Source organism: Pelobates fuscus, chromosome 8, assembly GCF_036172605.1.
Source record: "Pelobates fuscus isolate aPelFus1 chromosome 8, aPelFus1.pri, whole genome shotgun sequence".
Taxonomy (NCBI): Eukaryota; Metazoa; Chordata; class Amphibia; order Anura; family Pelobatidae; genus Pelobates; species Pelobates fuscus.
Window position 1 is genome coordinate 176,848,771 of NC_086324.1, and position 17,280 is coordinate 176,866,050.

Below are 17,280 nucleotides of genomic sequence, written 5' to 3' on the forward strand. Positions count from 1 at the left end.
AGGAATCGATGCTGTATCTCCTTGAGAAATGCTTGTTCTTAATAAATGAATTCTTGCATTCTCAGAAGCAGGAGTTGTGCCTAAGGAACCAACACTGTATTTACAAATGCAGAAGTTTGTTTTACAGAGAAATAGCTGGTGTGTTCAGGAATAGTTGTTTCTAAAGTGGAATTGTTTGTGTTTTCTACAGTAGATGTTGTATGTGAAGTAGAATTTGCTTCTATAGTAATTCCTGAAGTAACGTTTGTGATTTCAGAATCTGAAGTTACCGGTAACTCTAAAGGAACCGACCCAGTGTGTTCAGAAGTAGAAGTTTGTATCACAGGGAAATAGCTGGTATTTTCAGGAATAGTTGTTTCTAATGTGGAATTGTTTGTGTTTCTCGCAGTGGGTGTTTCATCTAAAGTAAAGTTTGTTTCTGTTGTAATTCATGAAGTAAAATCTGGGGCCGACACTGTAATTTCAGGGGTAGAAGTTTGTTCTGAAGGGAAAGAACTGCCATTTTCAGGAATAGTTATTGTTTCTGATGTGAAATTGTTTGTGTTTATAACAGTAGACATCATGTCTGGAGTAGAGTTTGTTTCTGTTGTAATTCCTGAAGTAAAATTAACATTTTAAGAATCTGGAGTTGTATCTACTGGAACCAACACTGTCATTTCAGAAGTAGAAGTTTGTTCTAAAGGGAAAGAACTGGCATTTTCAGGAACAGATGCTCCTTCCAAAGTGAAATGACTTGTGTTTGCCAATGTATATTTTGTATCTGTGGCAGAGTTTGTGTTTATTGTATTTCCTGAGGTAACGTTTGAAGTTGAAGGAAAATGACTTGTATTTTCTGAGGATGTGACGGTACCAACTAATGTTGTATTTCCCCGAGAAGGCGTTGTTTCTAATGGGACAAAACTAGTGTTTTCAGAAACGTATAATGTGTTTCCAGAAACAGATGTTCCATTTAACGGAAATGTACTTGTGTTTTCAGGAGTAAATGTTGTTTCTCCATGGATATAAGTTGTGCTTTCTGGAGTAAGAGTGTCTTCTGGAGGGAAATAAGTTGAGTTCTGAAAAGATGTGGTTACATCAAAAGTAGAGTTTGTATCTGAGGTAGTAGTACCAGTGGTGTTTGCAATGTCTGGATCAAATGTTGTTTTTATAGGAACAGAGTCTGTAAACCTTTGAGGGCTGGAGGTAGTATTTATAACAGTAGTTGTATTTCCTGGTCTAGATGTTGTTTTCACTGTGATACTTGTGTTGTTTCCTTGAGAAACGGTTGTATTTCCTGGGACAGTGGTGGTACTTCCTGTGCTGGTAATTGTGTTTATCGTACTAGTCGTGGCATTTTCAGTAAAATATGTTGTGAGTAACGTGGTACTTGGTGGGCTGCAGTCTTCACATGTTGCTGCCAATATCATTGTAATGAACAGGACAATGAAGATGGCAAGTGACATTAGCCAGTAACGGTATTTCTGAAAGACAAAATACATTTTTAAGACATCATAGAGTTCCATTCACAAGCTAATGACGAAATAAAATGCATGCTGACATTAATATGGCATGTTCTGGTCTGTTTCAGATAGGGAATAGAGAAATGTTTATGGTATTAGAATAATCGGATTTATTACATATTTGTTTTACACATCATGAAAAAAGCTTTAATTCTATTTTACAGTTTGAGGTGTTCTAAGATACACATTGGGCTAGCGGAATTAATTTTGATCAATGCCTTGTGCTAGACAACTTGACAATAAATTCACAGATTGAAAGAAACCTGGAACAATCACAGTGATTTCTAATTACAGACATTTACGGGAGTAAGCAAAATATGTCAGATTACACAAAGAAATAGCTGAAAGACTTTAAAAATTATCTTTGTATTAATATTTTTATTTATTTTATTTTTTTTATTTTAGTGTTTGCTACATATTGTAAGTGGTTTTATGAACCAGCTTACCAGGTCGTTTGGCTGCTTTCTGTAAAAACCCCTGGGTGTTCATACAATGAGCTAGTTCAAAAGTGTTTACTTTCTTTTTATGGTATCTCTTTTCTATATTAGGTTGAACTATATATTTCCATATTATAATGTTCCACAAAGTATAAATCTTAACAGAGGAAGATAAGGAATTATCCCTTAAAGAAACACTGCATATCTTCTAGAGATGAGATTTACAGGCTCTATAACAGGTGAGTATAAAACTATTCCATAGCCTTGCCTTTTGTAATATAAGCTTATGCTGTACATGATAGAAGTACATCATTGTATTTTATTTGTCTATTGATATTTCACATGATGAATCATATCATTTTTGTGAAGAGAACGGCGCCAAGGACATTTGTACCATAGCTCTACTCCAATCTTCACAGATTGGTTTAAATACACTGATTGAGTTAATGTTTATTTTATTTTTTCCATATATAATGTGATATATCTCTAATAAAGGCCTCAATGTAATATTTTAAATTTATTTTTATAGATAAGATATATTTTGATATTTTAATATTTTGTCCAAATTATTAAATTGAGGTCTATGTTTGAGCAGATAGGTATTTCCCCTTGTTCTCCTTACAATCATTATTCTTCCAAGTCCATTACAAGTCCATAATCCATAAATACCTGTTTAGTGAATTACCCTAAGACTGTGGCATGTGTGTACATACCTGGCATAGATTCTATGAGTCAGACTGTGGCATGTGTGTACATACCTGGCATAGATTCTATGAGTCAGACTGTGGCATGTGTGTACATACCTGGCAGAAATTCTTCTTTGAATTCTCCCGAGAACCACTTTCCATGTCCTCCTATGAAAGAGAGAAAAGGATATGTGAATCAGCTATATCAGAAGAAGCTGGGAGACACACATTGCTCTCACAAAGTCACTGGCTTTATCTGTTAATATAAAGGTATACTACTGTACCCATGGTGATACCGGACTCATTAACAGGAAGATTATCAAAATTATAACTGTCCCCATCTCTAGCCTACACTGGATGGACAAACTAATGAATAACTATAGGAGAATATTACAATATCTAACCAGAGAAATTATAAAATATGCATCACTTTGAGACAACTGTCTTTAGCTTTTTAAACTCACTCCAGGGGGCACACTGATCTAACCAATCAGTGTCCTATCCCTAGGAATGCTGGAAAAGTGCTTAGGGCATGCCTGACAGCTTTACACATGTGTAATTGGAAGATCTCTTCACCTTGTAAAATCCTGACAGAGGGAAAAAAGAGGGAGTGTGATCAGTGTGATCATGTGGGGTTTCTCTTTCCTGCTACTGCACAATGATGCCCTGTTTCTCTCTTTCGTGACTTGTCTGAAACTGAGATGGGTAAGAAAGAGTTGAGGGCGGAGGCTGAAGAAACTGCCCTAGCTGAGAGGTGTGCCCAGCGATGCCACCTGACCAACTTTATAGCAAGTTTATAAAGGTTTATTACACATTTTGGAAATGTTGCTTGTTTTATTTTGATTTGTATGTTTGTTTAAAACTGTTTACTTCCTGGTATAAAAAAAAAGAATTGTCAAGTGACGCCTGTTCCTGTAAGGACAAGACTGGTCTCAGCCATTACTGTGAAAACAGTGGTCACAATGAGAACAGGTATATTAGTACAATATGTATATGACACTGCCACATGCCACTTACCTGGGTGAGTATACTCTTCCAGTCTATATGGCTTGTGACATTACTCTGTGACTTTCCAACATGTATCCCTGCTAAGAAAAAAAGAAAGTTAAAGCAGTATTTATGGACCTGACTGTATATATATATATATCGGTGTTTGCAGTCAGTGGCGGAAATATCACAGTCACAGGGGTCGCAGTTGCGACCGTGCCCGTCACTCCAGGGGACCCCGGATGCCCTGCAGACCCCTGCAACCAGCTGGCCATGTGTGGTATAACCGTTGGGGGCGCATTGACTAACCCATCGGGTTGCCCATATTGTTAAGGCCACCCAATGGCAGGGAATTACCAGGGGGCATGGTCAGCTCTGCAGCGCATTAATAGCGCGGTGGGCCCGCTGTGATGATGTCAGATGCTGGGAGGAAGTGACTGCCCCGATCACATCCTCCCAGCTTACACTGGGAGCCAAGTGGGAAGAAAGAGAGGAGTGAGTCCCATCAGGCTGAGTAACCACTGGATCCCAGGGAAATCACCCTCCCTCCTACACCTAAAAGGTAGGAAACAGGAGGGGGACTAAAACATTTTGTATATGTGTGTGTTAGCATGTGTGTGTGTTTGTATGTGTGTGTGTATATGTCTGTATGAGTGTGTCTGTATGTATGTATGTATGAATGTGTGTGTATGTTTGTCTGTGTGTGTGTTTGTATGTATGCGTGTTTGCATGTATGTGTGTATATGTCTTTATGTGTGTTTTTATGTATGTGTGTATGTCTGTGTGTGTGTGTGTTTGTATGTATGTGTGTTTGTGTGTATGTATGTATGTATGTGTGTGTCTGTATGCATGTGTGCCTGTATGTGTGTTTCTGTGTGTATGTGTGTGTCTGCATGTGGGGAGAACGTATGGGAGTGGGAGGGTAGACGTATGGGGGATTAAAAGGGGGTAGACATATGAGGGGGCCAGGGCAATTTTCGCACCGGGGCCCTGTGGTTTCTAGTTACGCCTCTGTTTGCAGTAGATTATATTTAATAGCATTCACTGTAATGTGCTGTGTCCACAATAACAGCATAAACATCTGTATTGACTTACAACCAGCCTGTCTCTCTCCCTGACATTTACAACCTAGCGAGTAATGTGAGACAGAAGAATAACTGAATTAGAGAATTTTCAAACTGGTCATTTTACCTTATTTTGAAAGTCTCCTGAACTCACAGTGTTATTCACTAAACTTTGACTTGATCAACAAATTGCAAAATTAAGGCTCGAATAGAAGATTTTGAGAAATTCTCCAACTTAGCTATAGAGATAGGGCTGTTTTATCTTCATGTTGCTACGTGGAAATCAATTGGCTACAGTTTGGAGTTTAGTGAATAGCTCTGTCAGTGTTTGGTGGATAAAACTTGCCAATTATAAAGGGTAAATGATTAACAGTTTCTGTGGAGCGTCTTTTACCTCTGAGTATATTTTTAATGAGTTGCAGCTTTTCTTGCATTAACAGATAATCAGGATCGTTGACCTGTGAATCACCTATCAGAGATTCAGCGTTACCATCGATGGATGTCTTCTCCTGTTTTGTGAAGACGAAGATTTTCTTGGTCCATTTTGTAATGTTAGGTTGATTCTCCAAAATCTGTCTGTACTCAGAGGGGCTGCTGCCTTCCAAATCATCGACCACCAGTACAAGCTTGTTATTCTCTATAAAGCAGACAGGAAACATAGGAATGAATTTGATTTCATCCTGGAATATGTCATGCTGCCTAACGGACAGCTTTGTACACATATTGTGGTGACACCTCGTCAATGTATGTTTATGAAGATGCAATAAGTGAATGTATATTGTATTCTATTAATCATATCTGAACTTGTAATTGTAACATGTGTAACGGACCGTTTCGCTCAAAAGTGGATAAAACCCAGTTTAGGCGATAATCCCCTTTAGATAGACCAGCAGCTACTATAAGCACCAATTTCCCGAACTCCCAAACTGCACGGATTCACCAACTCTCGAACAGCAGACACACGAACCCTGGAAGCAGCCGAACAGGAAAAGCCATACGAACAGCTTACACTCCTGGCAATCGGCATACAGTCCCCTTCCCCCAAGAAAGAGACAACACTTCAGCTTCAGGGTTAAGCAGGAACTCATTTACTCAGGGCTATCTGCCCAGTATTTATGCAGGTCTCCCACCTGGTGGACACTCCCCTAGGGGACCAAATGGAAGACTGTAACAAAGGACAGACATAAACCAATTACAGACACACAGCAGTAAACATTCCCACAATGCATCATGGCTTCCTCCCTTCTGCCCTGGAGATAATTGTAGAAGTAATCCAATTATCTCCCAGGTCAAAGACAAGACTCCATTACACATGTGGGAGCCTAAATACAGTATTATGCTTTAAAATATATAAAGTTACTTTTAATACATTAAACACAGACATGTAACATATCCCCAGATAGCTCAGGTCTGGGTGCACATTATTAGGTGAATGGCACCCAGACCACACAAATACAGTTTAATCGCCATGGAGCCAAAGTCTTTTATCACACGAATAGGCTCCATGGCACAGCTATCTGGGTTACCACAGTTCACATAGAAATACCGAATTTCGGTGTTCGGTTAACCTTGTACGATTATGAACCAGGCGACGGACGGCTCAGCGGTGTTCGTGCAATTAAGCGTCCATTTACAGTTCCATAGTTTGAGCGCTGAACACCGCTGGCCGTTCGGGAGTTAAAATGGCCGCTGCCACGTGTTCGGCAAACGAACAAAGGCCACCCAGCGTTCATCAATTAAGCTGCGGTTAACCGCAGCTTCTGGGCGGTCAATTGACTGCACACTCCAGCTCCTAGGTGGTCCCTCATACGGTAGTTTGTTCGGTAGCTGGAATCTACCGAACACCCCGGCTGAAAGGCACGAATATGCCTTTCTGCAGGGAAAATAAGCTTTTTAAAGTCTGGTCCATAGTCCAAAGGAAGCAGGCGAGCAACCAGGCTTCTCCAGCTCATAGTGGCGAGGTTGGTTTCGCCACACTTCTCCCCTTTACCAATTAGACTAACAGGGTACCTGACCTCCTGCCGGTCAGTGCCCTGGTTAGTCCAGCAACCCACCCACAAAACACAACTATTAGTACAGCCCCCCCACAGTAACTGGGTACTACACCTGAAAAAATTACAAACTTGTCCAGGTCCGGGTGTCTCACCCTGACTGTGTGGGGAACAGTTAGGCTGCCTTGGTGGGTTGCTGAGTGGGCAGAGACCAGCGGTACTCTGCCCTGATGCCAGTGCTACCACGGAAGTAGCCTGGTGGGAGCCTGGTTGTGGGAGGGAGAGACCGACTGTCTCCCCTTTGGATACACCGCTCTGTGGTTGGGGGACAGAACCGACCGTCCCTACCCCTTGGCCTGTAAGTGCAGAGACTACGGTCCCATCTGCACAGTTGCGGGGCTTAACATCTCCCCTTGGTGGGTTAGGCTGCCGCTGGAGAGAGGGTGTAACAAGCTCCTCTCTCTGGACGGTAAACTGCCGCTGGGGAGAGGGGTTAGCAGGCTCCTCTCCCTGCCACTCTCTCTGCTGGTGGAAAGGGGGACCAGCTGTCTCCCCTTTCATTCTCTTGTCCTGCTGCTGGGGTGTGAGACTGAGGGTCTCTGTTCCCTGCAGGACACTCAGTCGCTGGGGAGGAAGGACGGCACCTTCAGCTCCCTGGGGTGCACACTGCCGCTGGGGTGGAAGGACGGCACCTTCTGCTCTCTGGGGTACACACTGCCGCTGGGGAGGAATGACGATACATTCTGCTCCCTGGGATACACACTGCCGCTGGGGAGGAAGGACGATACCTTCTGCTCCCTGGGATACACACTGCCGCTGGGGAGGAAGGACGGCACCTTCTGCTCCCTGGGGTACACACTGCCGCTGGGGAGGAAGGACGGCACCTTCTGCTACCTGGGGGACACACTGCCGCTGGGGAGGACGGACGACACCATCAGCTCCCTGGGGTACACACTGCCGCTGGGGAGGAAGGACTGCACCTTCTGCTCCCTGGGACACACACTGCCGCTGGGGAGGATGGACGACACCATCAGCTCCCTGGGGTACACACTGCCGCTGGGGAGGAAGGACGGCACCTTCTGCTCCCTGGGGTACACACTGCCGCTGGGGAGGAAGGACGGCACCTTCTGCTCCCTGGGACACACACTGCCGCTGGGGAGGACGGACGACACCATCAGCTCCCTGGGGTACACACTGCCGCTGGGGAGGAAGGACTGCACCTTCTGCTCCGTGGGACACACACTGCCGCTGGGGGGGACGGACGACACCATCAGCTCCCTGGGGTACACAATGCCGCTGGGGAGGAAGGACAACACGCTTCTCTCCCTGCAACTTGCTCGGCCACTGGGGTCTCTCCCAACCTGCCAACTTCCGTGCCCGCCCTGCTCCGACCTGCAGGTACTCTTCTACCTGTCTACTCACGAGCTGCACGTATTTCTCCGGGGGGTTGGGTCCGAGGAAAATCAGCCGTGATCTCAGCTCTTTGTCAAACTCCTCCTGCGTGTAGCTGGGTGCCATGCTTGCTCTGCTGAAGTTGGTTTCCCTTGTAGATAGGGTCGCTGTACGGGTACTAGCGTTGCCCTCAATTTGTAATCCAGGAATGGTGTTGTCTGTAGCTGTCCCTCTGGTTGTAGGAACGATCCCGCCGCTTGCCACCAATTGTAACGGACCGTTTCGCTCAAAAGGGGATAAAACCCAGTTTAGGCGATAATCCCCTTTAGATAGACCAGCAGCTACTATAAGCACCAATTCCCCGAACTCCCAAACTGCACGGATTCACCAACTCTCGAACAGCAGACACACGAACCCTGGAAGCAGCCGAACAGGAAAAGCCATACGAACAGCTTACACTCCTGGCAATCGGCATACAGTCCCCTTCCCCCAAGAAAGAGACAACACTTCAGCTTCAGGGTTAAGCAGGAACTCATTTACTCAGGGCTATCTGCCCAGTATTTATGCAGGTCTCCCACCTGGTGGACACTCCCCTAGGGGACCAAATGGAAGACTGTAACAAAGGACAGACATAAACCAATTACAGACACACAGCAGTAAACATTCCCACAATGCATCATGGCTTCCTCCCTTCTGCCCTGGAGATAATTGTAGAAGTAATCCAATTATCTCCCAGGTCAAAGACAAGACTCCATTACACATGTGGGAACCTAAATACAGTATTATGCTTTAAAATATATAAAGTTACTTTTAATACATTAAACACAGACATGTAACATATCCCCAGATAGCTCAGGTCTGGGTGCACATTATTAGGTGAATGGCACCCAGACCACACAAATACAGTTTAATCGCCATGGAGCCAAAGTCTTTTATCACACGAATAGGCTCCATGGCACAGCTATCTGGGTTACCACAGTTCACATAGAAATACCGAATTTCGGTGTTCGGTTAACCTTGTACGATTATGAACCAGGCGACGGACGGCTCAGCGGTGTTCGTGCAATTAAGTGTCCGTTTACAGTTCCATAGTTTGAGCGCTGAACACCGCTGGCCGTTCGGGAGTTAAAATGGCCGCTGCCACGTGTTCGGCAAACGAACAAAGGCCACCCAGCGTTCATCAATTAAGCTGCGGTTAACCGCAGCTTCTGGGCGGTCAATTGACGGCACACTCCAGCTCCTAGGTGGTCCCTCATACGGTAGTTTGTTCGGTAGCTGGAATCTACCGAACACCCCGGCTGAAAGGCATGAATATGCCTTTCTGCAGGGAAAATAAGCTTTTTAAAGTCTGGTCCATAGTCCAAAGGAAGCAGGCGAGCAACCAGGCTTCTCCAGCTCATAGTGGCGAGGTTGGTTTCGCCACAACATGCTTATCATTTCAATAGTAATTTAAAATATAAATTTATAGACAGATCTGAGGCGCTTTCCCTTTAAATAAAATAAAAATGTTTTTTCCTTTGAAAGCTTACAGAGAAACCCGTGCTGCTATCCTCTAATTCTCCCCTATGTATCAAAGCGTATAATGTACAAACAAAAGAGTTAGCGCACACAATTGGGCACAATCAAAAATACATATGATAGAACTTATAACTAACTTTTTTGTTTGTACAATTTCAAATATACCTATAGTGGTTGGCACCGGTGTGCCCAAAAGGTAGATCCACGGATGTTTTCAAACTACAGCTTCCATGATGCTTTGTCATTCTAAATGCATTCTAAAGGCATGCACAGCATCATGGGAGTTGTAGTTCCATAACATCTGGGGATCTACCTTTTAGGCACCACTGGTTTAGCACATGGTTTGAGCCCATTCCCATTTATTTTCTAGGTTGCCAATATTAACCGTGAGTGACAGAAGTCTTCCAGACATTTCCTTCTTAGACACAAGTCCACGGGGTACAGCTTGATTATATGTATCAGTCAGGAAGATTGGGAGAGCTCCCGTGATTGACCAAGTGCTGAATTTGGTGAAGGAATACCCAATCTGTGTTAATTTTCTGAGTCAGATCACAAGAGATTGTGAAGACCCAACCTTTCCCAGGTGATAAAACAAGAGGAACTCAGAATATATTAAGGAGAAGAGCATTAAGGTCTGAGTCTATAGAAAATACTTAAACTGGGTTCTCATTTCATACTGGACATCCATCAGTAGAATGCAAAAATGGTAGGAGAGCTGCAGAATGGTGGTAATGATATGGGGATAAAGACTGAAGTACCCACCAAAAAATAATTAAATAACAAAAATAAATGTTCATTACTTTGTTAGCATCAAATGTAAAACTTTATGCTGATATTTGTCCTCTTACCACATAAATATTTCAGTTTCTTTTCATAGTGAGAATCAGTCACATCTGGTATATTCAGTTCTCCTTCTTTCTTTAAATGGTATAAAATGCCAAGGTCACACTCGGAGATTCTTTCTGTAGGTTTCTGTAAGCTGCTCTCTGAGATGGGAATGGGTTGCACAGAGTTTACTTCTGGAAGTGATGAAAGGAAGTCTGCCAGCCAAGTGTATGATCTCTCATCGTCGGTCAAGAATATGCCAACAACCACTTTGTTAAATTCCATGTTGTTTAGGGAAAGCTTCCTGAAAACCCAAAAATGAACATTATTCAAAAACGTTGAGTTGGCCAATCTGTTCAAACCATGTATAGTCAGAACTAGTTCTTCATTACGGTGCGTTTCCTACATGTTTGGTGTATTATCCCTATTTATCAAACTAGATCTTGAAATTAAATAACACATTAGGTCCTGAGCACCCTCTTTTATAATCCCGCATGTTCCTCTAGAGTCATTATAAGCCCGGTATGTATTGCATTGACTCTTAATGTTGGTGTGTCTGTTGGGCTCTATATGACCCCATGGGTCTGGTATTTTCAGATATTGTTAGACTGGGAGATTTGTTTTGAACCAAACTGTAATTTGACCTGAATTTGGGCCAATCAAGTATTTTCTCAAATTCCAAACTGAACTATACCTGAATTATGGACTAACCAAACCGTACATGTTCGAAGGGAGGTCAACCTGCCCAATGATGTATTAGAAGGAGCACCTGTTTGATCAGCTTGGATAGACTCCAATAACATGGAAGAAAGAGTTGTGAAAGTAGCGGAAATTAAATTATCAGAGGGAACAATAGGAGAGTCTGGCTACTAACAGTTGGAGACAGGCAGTCCTAGTCAGTATGGTCTGTAAAACTTGGGCAAACTGGTCCATCCTGTGGTCTATTTGTTCCAAACGGGCTTCATTATTGGCCAACTGTTGCCCTAAACCTGTAGAATCCATGGCCCTGTCGTAATGTCAAGATTAGGTAACCCACACACACACACACTGAGTATAGGGAAACAGAATGAACCAATAATAAAAGAAGGTACGTATACTGGACCTTAGAACGGCCGGGTTAATATGTGCTTTAGATAGGCGAAAAATACAGAGTCAAAATAGGAAGCCAAAGTCAAGGATGCCAGAGATATTTGAACACAAAAAACAAGCCAAAGTCAGGGAACCAGAAAATCAGAAAATTCAAATACAAAGCCGGGTCAGTAACGAGAAAAAACAAATAACTACTTCACAGTAAGCAGTCTCGGGCAGAATAAACGAGACAGGGCAATGATCTCCAGAAAGAGAGAAGTTTAAATAGGGAGAACAAAAATCTTATTGGACAGCATCATCACCCTGTACCAAATCACACAAAGGGGTGTGACCTTTGAAGGGCAGATGATGTGTCCCAATAATATAACCTGTCACTTTATTGCTATAAAAAGCCTGCACCTACAGGGTCCAAGGCTACCAAAAAGATCAGAAAGCCTTGCCAGAAGACAGATCATACAGGAGCTGCTCTGCAAGAGGAGCAACCAAACACTGCATGGTGTTTACTGTGGCCGGGACACCGTGTGACCAGATACTTTGTGGCTGCTGCGCTGCACCCCCTGGAAGCTGCATGTGCCGTGCGTAATACCGAGGTATGACAGTCGTTCATGCACTGATAGCACAAAGGGGAGTCATTAATGCACTGATAGCACAACGGGGAGTCATTCTTGCACTAAAAGCACAATGGGAAGTCATTTGTGCACTTATAGCACAATGGGGAGTAATGAATGCACTGATAGCACAATGGGAAGTCATTTGTGCACTTATAGCACAATGGGGAGTCATTCATGCACTGATAGCACAATGGGGAGTCATTTGTGCACTTATAGATGGGGAGTCATTCGTGCACTTATAGTACAATGGGGAGTCATTCATGTACTGATAGCACAATGGGGAGTCACTTGTGCACTGATAGCACCGTGGGGAGTCATTTGTGCACTAATAGCACAATGGGGAATCATTCAACACAGATAGCACAATGGGGAGTCATTTGTGCACTGATAGCACAATGGGGAGTCATTCAACACTGATAGCACAATGGGGGTTCATTCATGCACTGATAGCACAATGGGGAGTAATCTGTGCACTAATAGCACAATGGGGAGTCATTCATGCACTCATAGCACAATGGGAGGTCAACCTGCCATATTTGTGTATTGATAGCACAATGGGGAGTCATTCATGCACTCATAGCACAATGGGGAGTCATCCGTGCACTAATAGCACAATGGGGAGTCATTTGTGCACTGATAGCACAATGGGGAGTCATCCGTGCACTAATAGCACAATGGGGAGTCATTCATGCACTCATAGCACAATGGGGAGTCATTTGTGTACTGATAGCACAATGGGGAGTTATTTGTGCACTGATAGCACAATGAGGAGTCATTCATGCACTCATAGCACAATGGGGAGTAATTTAACACTGATAGCACAATGGGGAGTCATTCATGCACTCATAGCACAATGGGGAGTCATCCGTGCACTAATAGCACAATGGGGAGTCATTTGTGCACTCACAGTACAATGGGGAGTCATTCATGCACTCATAGACCAATGGGGAATCATTTGTGTACTGATAGCACAATGGGGAGTCATTTGTGCACTGATAGCACAATGGGGAGTCATCCCAATCGCTTCTCCCATTTGTACAGGGAATCCCCATCAAAAAGAAAAAGAGCAGAGGATCAGGAGAGGAATCAAGGGAGGGACTAGACATCCTAGAGGATGAATTTAAAAGAGGGATTATTAATTTGTCTGGAACTAATTTGACAGATCAGGAGATGCAGCTATTAGAGAAGGGAATGAAATTCGCCCCGAATCAGGAAGCAGATGATTTCCAATTATACATTGATCTAAAAAAGTTTATTAGATCCATGACAGTTACTAGACATTTTTTAAAATTTCCCAATCCCCTCGAGAATCAAGATAACAACGAGCCAAGTGATATACAGAGACAATTTAAACCCAAGTCTAAGTTTTTTCCGGTACAGAGCAAAGGGTCCCATTTAGAGACGTTTGAAAATCTGGTCGAAAAGGATTTTGAAAAATGGGTAGGTAAGAGGAAAAGGAAAGGAGAGAATCAGACACAAAATTTGACTAAGGGGGAGCAATTGGCATTAAATGATTTGATTTCAAGGGAGGACATCATTATAAAGGAAGCGGATAAGGGGGGGGGCAATTGTTATCATGTCAGAACAATACTACCGCCAAGAAGCTTTTAACATTTTAGCTGACGGTATAACTTATAAAAAACTAAAAAATGACCCCTCCCAGACGTTCAGTATAGAACTAAAAACCCTTTTAGAAGAGGCAAGGAATGAAAATATCATTACAAAAAGAAATTTTGATTATCTTTGGAATCCTCATCCGGTTATTCCAATCTTTTATTTCATTCCAAAGAGTCATAAAAATCTAACAAGGCCCCCGGGGCGTCCAATAATTAGCGGCATTGAATCAGTTACAGCCAATTTGTCCGCCTTCTTAGATTCCTACTTACAAAAATATGCCCAAATGGCATGGTCATATACAAGGGACACAAAATCATTCCTGCAAGAAATTGATAACATAGAGTGGCAGGAGGATTACAGCTGGGCCACATTGGATGTGACCTCGTTGTATACGGTCATTAGCCATAATCTTGGGTTAGAGGCAGTTGCCTTTTATTTATATCAGGACAAAGATATGACTCTTGGTCTTAGATCCTTCATTTTGTGGGGTATCCAGTTTATATTGGAACACAATTATTTTTTCTTTGATCAATCTTTTTATTTACAGTTGGTAGGAACCGCCATGGGAACCAGGTTCGCCCTAAGTTATGCCAACATATACATGCGCAGGTGGGAGGACCTCTGCGTACGTTTGGGGCATGACTGGGTGGCGAACCTGGTCCTATGGCGGCGGTATATCGATGACATTATCATCATTTGGAGGGGGTCGGATTCTGAGTTCATGAAATTTGTTAACCATCTAAATGAGAATGAATATAATTTAAAATTTTCTCCCGTTTGAAACCGCAGAGAAATACATTTCTTAGATCTAACTCTTTTTTTGTGAAGGGAATGATATTAAAACTAAATGTTTCTTCAAGCCAACCGATGGGAACAGCTACGTACACAAACGTAGTTGTCACCATCAACCTTGGTTAAAGGGAATTACCAAGCGACAACTGACCCGGGTAAGAAGAAACTGTACGCATATTGAGGATTTCCAGTCACAGGCCCAACACATAGCCGAAAAACTAGTCAAAAAAGGCTATAATCAAAAACAGATAAAGAGGGAAATTCATGGTATGTCTAAAAAAAGTAGAAATTATATTTTGGTTGATGGTCCTAGCAGTAAGAAAAAAGGAGAAGATATCAAACAAGCTTTTTTCACACAATATAGTATAGATCACCCAAAAATTAAAAGGAGTCTACATAAATATTGGCCGATTCTGCTAGAGGATCCCATCTTGGGGGAACACTTATCCAAAAGGCCCAAGATCATTTATAGGAAACAACAAAACCTTAAAAACCTATTAGCACCAAGCTATGCCCTCAAAAATGGATCTAAAAAACCCAAAAAGGGGATAAAAGGTTTCAGGGGTTGTAAAAACTGCAAAGCTTGTTCACAAGTGAATACGGACAGGGTTACATCATATAGCAGTTTCACGACAGGGAAACAGTATTCCATAAAATCAGAGATTGGTTGCCGCTCAAACTATGTGGTGTATCTACTCCAGTGCCCATGCGGGAGTCAATATGTGGGTCGTACAAAGAGATGTCTGAAAGTTAGATTTTTAGAACATATTAATAATATAAAGAAAAGATTGGACAACCATTCAGTCCCACTTCATTGCAATAGCTGCCCTTCTTTCTGTTTGAAGAGTTTGCTTGCATAGGGATAGAACAAATTCAACCCCATTGGAGAGGGGCTAACAAAGAAAAACGTTTGGCACAAAGGGAATCGTATTGGATCCACAGATTACGTACCCTTAGCCCAAAGGGATTAAATGTGGATATGGACATTGTTTGTTTTTTGAACTAATTGAGTGAGAATATACAGTGTTCAAAAGGGCTTTTCAATAAATAATAATAAAAGGTGATAATCATTAGAAAATAGATCATTGGTCCTGCAGTTAGGACACATAATAATGTTTATTGTGTATCACTTTAATCCAATTTGAACCTTATTTGAATGTATAATCTTTTTATATTATTTTACGCAATATGGATATGTAATTTGAATATATAAATTATTTATGTCACTTTACACTTTTTGTGGTTTTGCAATCAAGAGATAATTAGTTATCTAAAGTCACCATATTGGTTTAGCTGGTCATGCCAATATTTTACAAATTGTTATTGTCACTATATAAATTTATTAATAAATTAAATATTAGTACTGGTTATTGCAAAATTTAAATGAATGGAATGAATGATCAACTCAGATGGGGAGTTTTTTTCATTCATGGTTATGGTGTGTTAGTAAGTCAATTGATTAAATATGTTGGAGGACATTTCATCACTATTCTTTTATATCAAGATGAAAACTTGTTTGTTTTTTCTAATAGTCTTCTCCTTTCAGCTATTTGTATATTACTGTCAGGCTTCAATCGATATCTGAGTCCGCTATTACATGGTGGAACGCACGGCCATGTTTTTTTCTCGAGCGTGGAACGCATAGTGATCACATGACGAGGATTTCCACCACGTGACGCACGCGCAACGTATGATGTACGCGGAAGTGGCAGAACATCTCAACGGACCCGGCGAAGTGGATACACCTGAGAGAAGGAAAAGGTGGACGAATCAGAGCTGGAAGATGAGAAGACACCCACTATTCCACCAATGACTTGAAGGGACTAGCCCTATATAAGATGTTTTATTTGTTAGCTTGTTAGGGTGCTGTTTTTACTTGATGTACCTGTTATTGGATGAATATTGAAAGAGGTCCCTGAGGAAGTCCTGTTTGTATAAGGACGAAACGCGTAGGACCAATACCTTTTATCTACATTTGTTTTTATTATTTTATTTAATTTTGTACATCCTCTTAAAACCTTTGTAAGTGAATAAATTGCCTTTGGAGTATTCCGTTTGGTTGCGGTTTCCTTGGATTCTTTGGCTGACCTGGATCCCATATTGGCTATCACTGGAGGAGGGAAAATCAAAAAGAAAAAAAAAAAACATTTCCATCGAGGGGAGGCACCCATAATACGCTTAACCTTTCTGGAATATGTGAGTGCATATCAACCACTGAAAGTTTTAAAATAGTTTTGTAGCAATATTTGCACTATGTTTTGTCCTTCTTTATAGGTATACTAGCAGATACCCAAAATAGCCCATCAATTACACGGAGTCATTTGTGTACTGATAGCACAATGGGGAGTCATTCATGCACTGATAGCACAATGGGGAGTAATCCGTGCACTAATAGCACAATGGGGAGTCATTCATGCACTCATAGCACAATGGGAGGTCAACCTGCCATATTTGTGTATTGATAGCACAATGGGGAGTCATTCATGCACTCATAGCACAATGGGGAGTCATTTGTGTACTAATAGCACAATGGGGAGTCATTCATGCACTCATAGCACAATGGGGAGTCATCCGTGCACTAATAGCACAATGGGGAGTCATTTGTGCACTGATAGCACAATGGGGAGTCATCCGTGCACTAATAGCACAATGGGGAGTCATTCATGCACTCATAGCACAATGGGGAGTCATTTGTGTACTGATAGCACAATGGGGAGTTATTTGTGCACTGATAGCACAATGGGGAGTCATCCGTGCACTAATAGCACAATG

At 42.2% G+C, this 17,280-nt stretch overlaps 1 protein-coding gene across 1 annotated transcript in view; it reads right to left on the reverse strand.

Moving 5' to 3' along the window:
- Positions 1-528: 528 nt before the first annotated feature.
- Positions 529-17,280, reverse strand: part of LOC134571062 (uncharacterized) — a 21,024-nt gene continuing 4,272 nt past the window's right edge. Inside the window, exons 2-6 of the mRNA XM_063429108.1 lie at positions 10,423-10,703; positions 5,068-5,310; positions 3,640-3,707; positions 2,740-2,790; positions 529-1,460 (exon numbers count right to left, since the gene is read on the reverse strand). Coding sequence (XP_063285178.1) covers positions 615-1,460; positions 2,740-2,790; positions 3,640-3,707; positions 5,068-5,310; positions 10,423-10,684 — 1,470 coding nt within the window. The 5' untranslated portion in view covers positions 10,685-10,703 and the 3' untranslated portion in view covers positions 529-614. The remainder of the gene's footprint in view (positions 1,461-2,739; positions 2,791-3,639; positions 3,708-5,067; positions 5,311-10,422; positions 10,704-17,280) is intronic.